This window comes from Pipistrellus kuhlii, unplaced genomic scaffold (genome assembly GCF_014108245.1).
Source record: "Pipistrellus kuhlii isolate mPipKuh1 unplaced genomic scaffold, mPipKuh1.p scaffold_m20_p_12, whole genome shotgun sequence".
Lineage (NCBI taxonomy): Eukaryota > Metazoa > Chordata > Mammalia > Chiroptera > Vespertilionidae > Pipistrellus > Pipistrellus kuhlii.
Genome location: NW_023425427.1, coordinates 41,148,106 through 41,158,215, shown reverse-complemented (window position 1 = coordinate 41,158,215; position 10,110 = coordinate 41,148,106). Strand labels below are relative to the sequence as shown.

Genomic DNA, 10,110 nt, shown 5'->3' with positions numbered 1-10,110 from the left:
AGACCATGTCTTGAATATGGTCATTTTTTGTTTAAATAGGAATACTTTTTTGATTCATACTGTAAAATATTTGTGCAGAAACATGTATCATTACATAACACAATTTGACATCTCAATAGATTAACTCACTAGGAATCATTAAGGTAAAGGAAATGTGGAGGAATAATAATATCACATCAAAATTAAGAGATTATTTATCCATCGCAGGACGAAATGATACCATATATGTGAATAGTGATTCTTATTTGCATGAACTATATTTATCCATCCATTCATATGTATTATCTAAGTTTTCATATATCCAATTGCAATTGCAAAATGCATATAAGTGAATGTTAACAAAATCTCAAAATACAATTAAATTTAGGACCCCTTAACCCAGGGGTGGGGAACCTTTTTTCAGCCAAAGGCCATTTGGGTATTATAACATTATTCAGCATATAAAGTTATCAACTTAAAAATTAGCTGTGATATTTGGTTAAACATTTAATTAACTCACCTCTGATGCCTTAACAGGGCCAGACCAAATGATTTTGTGGGTCTTATATAGCCTGCGGGCCAGACATTTCTCACCCTGAGGCTTGACTTCTAATCACATATCTGATCTCAATTATCTTTGAAATTTGGGAGAATCGAGTATTACCATACTACACACTCTACTGTTTCAGTTAGCATCACTGATGAGAAACCCTGACCAGTTTGGCTCAGTAGATGGAGCATCAGCCTGAGGACCATAGGCTCACAGGTTGATTCTAGTCAAGGGCAAGTACCTCTGTTGCAGGCTCCTCCCTGACCTGGGCCCTGGTGGGGACTCATGCAGGAGGCAAGCAATCAATGTGGTTCTCTCACATTAATGTTTCCCTCTCTCTCAAAATCAATGGAAAAATATCCTTCGGTGAAGATTAAAAAAAAAAAAAAAAAAGAAGAATAAATGAAAAAATCACTGATGAGAAAGTGCTGATCTATACTGTGAACACCAAGTTGAACTGAATAGATTTCATACAGTCTTCTTCCAAATGATTGCCATAAAAATGCATGAATAACAGTTTTGTTGATTTTTATGCTAAGAAGTTGTGGACTGGAAATAATATCTAACTTGGTCCCAAACATTTTGTTCAGTCTACTCTATAAATAGTAATAAACCTCAGTATCTTCTAGACAATGACACTTGGAATCATTTAGAAATTCAAGCAACAAAATTAGCTGTCATCAGACTTTGGTTTATTGCAAAATGTAGCAAACTTTTTTGATGTAATCCCTGACCCCTTGCTCTGAAAACAAAAGCGAAAACATAATTATTGCTCATTCTTTCCCCCTTCTTTATTTGTGCCACTGTAAAAAGAAGGGAGAGGGGGAAAAATCATTGTAATAAATAAAAATAGAGATGTAAGAGAGAAAAATAGATGAATCCAGATTAGAAATATTAGGAGCAACAGAAATATCATCAAGCAGTTTCAAAATATGCTTCTTTTTTTTTTTTTTTTAAAGGTTATCATGTAAAAAAAAAAAAAAAATCACACCAAAAATATAGCAGCAGAGAAGAGAGATAAATACAAGTTAATTGCACACAAATCCCATGCAAAAAACCTGGGTCCTTAGCCAAAGCAGTAGTATTCAGAATCCAATTTGGGAGGCTTGTGCAGCGCCTGCGAGTCCTCTATGACGGAGCTGTCACTGAACTGGTCCAAGTCCGATGGGGTGTGATGGCCTGGGACATCATCCGCCAAAGTGTCCAGATAGCTCCCCACAGAGATGCCGTCCAGCCCGTCGCTGCCGTCGTGCAGGCTGTTGTAGCTTCCGTGGAGGGAGGTGCTCTGACTCTCCAGTAAGCTGCACAGGCTGCCGCTGAGGCTGCTGCCTCGGCTGGTGATGGTGGCTTTCTCTTCAATCATCCACTTGATGGACTCAATGCTCTCATTGATGACAAGCAGCTGGCGCATGAGCCTGGCGTCCGTGGCTCTGAGATTAACCTGCAGAAAAGGAGGAGAGAGGAGAGACCTTCCAGTTAGTCTATGTTCTTGAAAGACCCAGCATTCATTCGGATTCTATCTTCTTCAGCCCATCATTTTAGATTCGTAGGCTAAATTCACTCGATCTTGGGATGTTTTGGAAAACTGCTGACCAAGGGCGGGAATACTAATCAAGGAACTCGCTTCCTGCCAGACACATCAGGCTCCAAAAGAGACAGTACAACTCCCACTGCACCCCTGACCCTGACCAAGAGGCCTGGAAATTTCATACTGAATAATATCAGGTTCTCAGCTTAAAAAAGTATGCTCTCTTTGGCCAGATGAATAGCTTATCCGAGTTCACTTGAGAATTTGTGTGTGGATGCTAAGAGGTGGGGAGAGGAGAAATGTGTAGAAATTAGGAATTATCCATAATCATTGTTACAGCTATTTTTTTGAGTGACAGCTTGCCAGACATTATTATAGAAGCTCAACCCTTGTTGTAGTAATTCTATACCATAGGCATATTATTTTATCCCCATTTTACAGATGAAGAAACAGAAAAGATTTGAGGTCTGTTCTCTTTATGATTTATGAACATATATAGTACTCAACGCCTTGTTTCTAAGAAGAAACAAATTGCTCTAATATTTCTTGAATCCAAAAGGGTACCATCATACTAGGCTGATACACTTGGCAAGATGCAGTGTACAGATAGTTTCTGTAGATTTATTTTGTTTCAAGTATATCAGGGGCAGCCCCAATCAAAATTGGGGTATGGAATTCCAAGAAGGTTCTAAAATTAAGAAGGTTCTAAGTGCCTTCTAGGTGTGTGTTTCTTCTGATAGTTCTAAGCTACCTTGGAGAAATCTGTCTTTAAAGCCACAAGAGATACTTTCTTTGTGGGTCTTATACTTTAAAGGGACATTTGCCAACATCAGTGTGTGGTGGTTCTGGGGAAGGTGGGAAAGGGGAGGCCTCAGGAACTCCATCATTTCCTTTGTTCTTGGAGTTGGAGAGATGTGGCTCCTATGAAGGCTGTGGTGCCTGGCCTGGGAGGCAGGGACACGTTTGGCCACCAGGGGTCCTAGTCACATTTTTTATGGTTTGAAATGGATTCCTCCTCCCCCCCCCTCCCCCAGTTGGAATCTTTTAACCCAAGAATCTAGGCTTTGCTAATTCTCTTTAACATCCATGGCTAATTCAAATTGATAGTTTTCTAGAATTATCAAAGGCACTCAGTCACAAGTGACTCAAGCCATAAGGGAGAAAGGAGCCTATTGTCTTCAACTATATGCATTCATTTTTGTAAAAAATATTTCCTGGTTAGGAGTTAATCCATAACTGGAGGCAAACTTTGCATATAGTGAATGTGCTGAACAAACATTAGGGGAGATGGAATTCCTACCAGGGACTTCAAAGATCTAAGATTACAGGGTAAAATATATATGTATGAATATAAAAAGCACAAAGTACAATTTAAAAATATTTCCTTTTGATAAAATATTCAATAAAGTGATTGGGTGATTTCCTTATCTTTTCCAAGAAAGCACTGAGAACAAATTCTGTGGAAGGTAACCAGTGAAAATCATTCCACTGAGGTGCTCACAAACAGAAGGATGTACACTTAGTAGGTCTAAGAGGAGAATTGTGTAGAAATTAAGGAATCATTATATCATCACATATTAGCTTTTCTATTTGTGGTGTCATCTCATTGACCTTGCAGTGACCTGTTGGGGAAGGAATGTTCCAGTTCACTCATACACCCCCATGAGCCATCAAGATACTGCAATATGACAAATATTTATAAATCAGCAACAATTTGCCTAAGTCCACTGTGGAGCTGAGAAAATCAGGATGAGCCAAAGTCTTGCAAACGTCTCCAGTCAGGCAACCGTAGCTGATAAAACACGCTGTGTCCGTTGCTGGTGCAATATGAAGGAAAGCATGTCCCGAGGGCTCCCCAAATGAGCACAGCTGCATCTGTTCGCATGCCCACCCTGTCCCAGGCGAGTGTCCCAGCCCAGGCTCCGCTCTGGGTGTGTCCCTGCTATTCCCCTCACTTGAAATACTTTTGCTCTCTTCTTCCCTAAATCCACTCCTTCCTTCAAGTCTCACTTCTTCCCTCAACCCTAATTGCTACTCCCAGCCTCCTCTGTAGTCCTATCTAATAAAAGAGTAATATGCATATTGACCATCACTCTGACACACAATATGGCTGCCCCCATGTGGTCAAAGATCCTGCCCCCATGTGGACACAAGATGGCCACCACAAGATGGCCAGCAGGGGAAGGTAGTTGGGAGGGACCAGGCCTGCCAGGGAGGGCAGTTGTGGGTGATCAGGCAAGCAAGGGAGGGCAGTTGGGAGGGACCAGTCCTGTAAGGGAGGGCAGTTGCGGGTGATCAACCCTGCAGGGAAGGGCAGTTAGGGGTGACCAGGCTGGGAGAGGAGGGAAGTTAGGCCAAACAGGCTGGCAGGGGAGCAGTTAGACATCAATCAGGCTGGCATGGGAGTGGTTAAGGGGTGATCAGGCTGACAGGCAGAAGCAGTTAGGGGTAATCAGGAAGGCAGGCAAGCAGTTGGGCAGCAGTCCTGGATTGTGAGAGAGATGTCCCAGTTGGAGAGGGTGCAGGCTGGGCTGAGGGACATCACCACCCCCTACCCCCCTGCACGAATTTCGTGCACAGGGCCTTTAATTAGTTTATATCTCACGGTTTAGCTTAATTTTGTATAGTCTTACATTGCTACCTATTATTGTGCGTTTGAGCTGTTTCTTTGACTAAATTTAAAGTGCCTTTAAGAAAGAAGCCATCTCTTCTATTTCTTCCATCTCTTTAGGTATGTCATAAGCAATGATTTTTTTCTTTTTCTTTTACAAATAGTCATAATTTGGGGGACCTCAAAACATAATAATTCACATTCCCAGGAAACTGTGTCACTCAAGGGTTAAAACACACTTAGGATAATATTTCAGCATTTTTTGCCTGAGCCACACAATGGCTGCATCAAATACAATTTAAAAAAAAAATCATTGCACAATATGAATAAGAAGGGAGTCGACTATGAAGTAACAAAAGCTTCCTTTGACCGTGACATGATTTATTTAAATAAAAAAATTCTTTTCTTCTGAAAGCAAACATTCACAGGCCATTGAACCACAGTTGGGGAAAGAAGCTGACGAAAGCGGGTCAGTTGGAACGCGTTGATCTGGCTGATAATGATTACAGACCGACTGTGTCTCCCTCTCTGTCCTTGGTGAGAGAGTAAACAGCTTCCCACTGTGGGAGCCCGGGGCCAGCCGGTTCACACGCTGCCCATCCATTTCCTGGAGCTGCAGGCGGTGGGCTTCACACTTACTGCTTTCTCCCGGAGCAAGGAGCGAGGCGTGGCTGGGCCACTGCTGATGAACCTTGGAAGAATGAGCAATCCACCACAGAATAAAGCACAGTCACCTCAGTCTGCAGCGGCTGCTGCCCCACCTTTCTCACTATTATTCATGTCAGTCCTTATGAAGTCTGAGTATTGATGAAGAAGAGAGTAGACAGAAGGGGGGAGAGAGAGAGAGAGAGAGAGAGAGAGAGAGAGAGAGAGAGAGAGAGAGAGAGAGAGAGAGAGAGAGAGAGAGAGAAACTGACTGACTGGCTATGTTGGCAGGAGGCCATGCAGTTCTTTCATTTGAGGTCCAGTAACCTCACTCTGAAAATGGCTAGAGGTGAGAGGCCCTCCTTATGATCTGAATCTGTGTCCTCGCTCTTTGGAGAGGGGATGTGATACACAGCCCCCAGACCACCTTTCTGGTTTTTCTGCTCCCTCCATAACATTCATCACTGGTTGAAATCATTCTGCTTCTTAACTTGTCTGCTTATTTTCTGTCTCCCCCATGGGCATGCGAGTGCCACAGAGTGCGCAGGACCTGATGTGTCCTCTTCACTGCGCTGTGCTCAAGACGTACAAGAGTGCTGGGCACATAGCCGGTGCTCAGTTAGTGTCATTCAGTGGCTGAATGAGTTGGTCAGATTGGACCATCAGGAGCGCCCCTCCCTTGAGCTCTGCTGTGGGCCCGTGACATGTTTGTTTCTAGAAGAAAATACTTTTTTGTTTTTTAAATTAAGTAAATGATGTCATGGTCAGAGGCAGCTTCTGGAAAGGGCATTTCAGTATTGACACGTTCCCAGCGTGCCACCCCACGCCTCTTCATTCACAGGCCTGGGACGCTGGGGAACGGTGCAAGGTCATTCCTATCTTCAGCGTGCAGATTGCGAGCTGGTATCTCCGAAAGGAAGTGGACGCCAAGGTGTGAATCACACGCCAAACATGACTGTTTGTTCGGAGGTAATAATGGGTACGAGCACGCCACAGGTGTTCTGCAAACACTTGCTGAAATGAGTTAAACAAAGGGAGCAAACACACACAGAGGACATTTACAAAAAAAAAGTTTGCACGAATTGATCCAGCAGAGTGGATGTCCTTTCCTCTCTCCAGCCCTGGCCCTTAGTTGCTGCACTTTAAACAAGGTGAATGCTGACATTTCAGTCCTTTTTTAAGCAGGAGGTGAGCTGGCTCTGTGGTAGAACTTGGAATGAAGGATCTTGAAAGAACAAATATTCTTAATAATAGACTTTTCCGGATCTATGTTTTCTCTCACTTTGATACTGAAAGAATTCAAAGGTTACGAATTGCCTCAGTGGGATCCCAGAAAGAGAGATGAGATGCGGTCAAATTTTCAGTTAAAGAGGGAGATGACAAACTGGTCCGCTTCTTTTGTGGTGGTAAATGAGGAACCTGCCCCTGCCTCTGCCGACCTACATGACCTTTGGGCAAAGTGGCCTGGCACAGAGGCCTGAGAACCACATCCTGGGTGTCCTCTGAGCGGCAGTGAGCCACAGGATTCAGGGGATGTGGTAAAACAGTCTGTGAACAAAGACTGATTTCTGCCCAGGAAAGGAGATTTCATTCAGCAGGGGGACTCAGCTGTCACTTGTGTCTGCTTCTGGCATTAAGATGTTATTTGATAAGAAGATTCTGTGGGACAGATCATCTCAGATTCTCCTCCACCCTGCCATTGTCTCCGATTCTTTGCCATTTCTGTGGCTGTTTGCTCACTAAACTGTTTCTGCTCTGAGAAAATTCTGCAAGTTATAGAGGAGACAAGTCACACCGCTTTTGCCGCTCAGGAACTCCAGCAAAAGGCTTAGCTGGCAAACACCCATGGCTAAAGCCGGAAGTGTGAGCTCCGTGTGAATGCAGTGATAGAAATTTTAGCTCTGACCATTTGGGTTGAAATAAAAATCAGATTGTGTTCTGCTCCAAGATAAACATGCATATCCTCTTTAACATGCCTGTATCTTGACTGCATGTGCATTTGAACTGCAGAACTGTGTCTTCCCGATAAGGACATTACTCTATCTTGTCAGACTGCAGCACCATGTTCTTCTATATCTCTCCAAGCTCTCTTTCACTGTGTCTCCCCTTTTATTTATGAGAATGGATTCATCAGATAAAAGCGAGCCATCTCGTAGTTATGCATTCCTACTGTAAAAGCTACAGTATCCATGACCTAAATGCCAGACGTCCAGCAGGCTGTCATAGGCATTAGAAGGGAGAAAGACTACTTTCCAAGCAAGTCCATAATAACGAACAAGCGGAAAGGAAGCCAGATTAGATTTGCTTTTTAACAAAATGCTCTAATCCCGGTTTCACATTGGAGGAAACCAGTCAACATTGTTTTCAAGATTTGTCGTTGGCGGAAGCTCTCTTTTCTAGCCAGATCCATTTCTAAATATACAAAAATAATCAAAAGCATCTGTATGTACTAAACGAAAGAGCTGTTTCAAATATGCTTGGAATATTGTTTTTCCAGCAGCTTATCCAGTCTATCTGCATGTTCACTTTGCCTAACCTTCTTGCGTCCAAATTTGCTCTCTCTCCAAATTCACCACATCCTCAATTTGAGGATCACAGATTTTCTGCCTGCCCACGGTAACATTTACAGGAGTTTTATTAATAGTTTATTTGTTAAGCACTCCTCTAACTCTTCTCGAAGAGGATGTTGTGAGTGCAGCCTAGAAGACAGTGTGCATTCCCCGCGCCCCCCCCCCCCCCCCCCAGCCTCTGCTTCGGAATGAACGCTTCAGGGGAGACGCCATCCACCAGTCCCTGCGGTTCCACCAACCAGAGTTCTCCTCCGTTTTCCCAGTCAGTTAAAAACGGACAATAAAATTGGCTTCTAATTGAGCAAGAGAGGATTCCGCTTTTATATCAAGTCAGCTCTGCCTCCCTCCATTTGTGTTGTTTCTTTGGGGAACTGAACGATAACTAAAACAGTTCACTCTTTTCCCAAGACCTTATAGAGGAGTTATTTCCCCAAAGACTAAATTACATACATAAAAACACCCTCAGCAGCACAGTTGACTGATGGATGTTGTTTTGATAAATTCAAAAGCTGCATCTGGTTTATGTGAAAGGGGCACATGTGACTCCCCCTTCTCCCTCCCTCCCCACCCCGTTTTATACATAAATTCCAACCACCCGGCCTGCTCCTGAGATCTGCACAGTTTCTGCTGGTTGGATAGGAGTTTGCAGTCTTGTTCCCTTAGGTTTTGGGTCCAGCAGATACTTAGATGTCTGTGAAGTCCATTCCTTTTCCATACCCTAATGTAGTGACATTGGTTTCCTGAGCACTTTCAAATACATACATGCAGAGTGCAGTCACCTGGGCTGAAATTCTTTGGAATGATGTAGCAGAAACACAGACTCCCCACATTTGTACCATGTGCATTTTTCTAACATGGAAGTTAAAATGGCATTTTTACATGGAAGACTAGGATATGTCAAGTGCTTCTCTGTAAACGAAGCAGCTGTGCTTACAGTGGGAGGGAAGGCAAGATGCAGGGTGGTGAGCTGGTAGATGTTTAACTGGCTCCCTGGAAAACCACACACACACACACACACACACACACACACACACACACTAGAAATTGTACCAGCGTAAAAGATGTGTAGCACACACTTTACAAATAACAGTAAAATATATAGAGCCTTTTATTGTGAATTTCATGTAACTAATTGAATCTCAGAGAATGCTTTTGTTCATTTTTGCTAACCTGAACCTGTGGTTGCAGTTCAACCACAACTCAACATATAGAACTCCTAATCCACGAACTCTTTTCCCAACAATTCTGTCATTAATTTTCATACGTGATCTACTGTTTGACTATTTCTCACGCCAGCACCAATTATATGTGCTAAGCCGAAACCTGTTTCAGCTGCAGCATTGTCATGTGCCTCAGCACTAGTTATGTCTGCACCTTGCTGGTTGGTCAGTGGTGTGAGCAACTTTGCTAAATTGGATAATGGGTTCTGAATATGTGAAGAACAGTTCCCTGTCTGTGTGTGCTGTTGATAATGTGATAGCTAAAGACTCGGCCCCCTTTTCAGTCTAATCTGCAGTATTCACATTTTTCCCATCCCTGCTTTATGACCAAAAAATCAAGGTCAAGTTCTGATTTATAGTGACTTCCAGTTTCTGTGCTGTTAATACTCCTCCCACGGTCAGTTTCACTCTACCAATGTGATATCACTAAGCATAGGGTTGGTAAGAGATTCTCAGCAGTGCAGCATTAGATAGTATTTTACCCAATAGAAACAATACATGTTTTTAAACAACCTCAGAAAATAACTAATAGTAAAATGCAGTAAATAATTACCAAGTGAAGTATTTTGAGTACTTATTACCTTACTTTTCATATAACTTATTCATTTGTAGGTTTATATAAGTACACACTTCAAGGCGTAAGAATGACTGTGACTAAAAACTAGTTTATAAAACTGAACATTTAACACACAGGCCAGTAGAAGTTGGCCCTAGTATCACACTGAAGGTGCAGAATAAAGGCTTAACCTAATCTACTACATTTTTTGATAAGTAGGTCTGAGGCTTTCATTTCTCCCTTAGGACATTTATTTTCCTATAAAGGATTAAAAGGCCAATGTAACTTTATCTTTTCCATAACTAGGATTTGAGGAAAATGTAAAACGTTTACACCAAAGTTATTAGTATTTTTTTAAAAATATATGTTTTTATTGATTTTAGAGAGAGAGGAAGGGAGAGGGAGAGATAGAAACATCAATGAGAGAGAAACATCAACATCGATTGGCTAC

General features: G+C 42.4%; 1 protein-coding gene across 1 annotated transcript in view; it reads right to left on the bottom strand.

The window, feature by feature from the left end:
- Positions 1-1,204: 1,204 nt before the first annotated feature.
- LURAP1L (leucine rich adaptor protein 1 like) overlaps positions 1,205-10,110 on the bottom strand; it is a 44,690-nt gene continuing 35,784 nt past the window's right edge. The window contains exon 2 of the mRNA XM_036434068.2: positions 1,205-1,970. Within this exon, the coding sequence (XP_036289961.1) occupies positions 1,596-1,970 (375 nt within the window). The 3' untranslated portion in view covers positions 1,205-1,595. The remainder of the gene's footprint in view (positions 1,971-10,110) is intronic.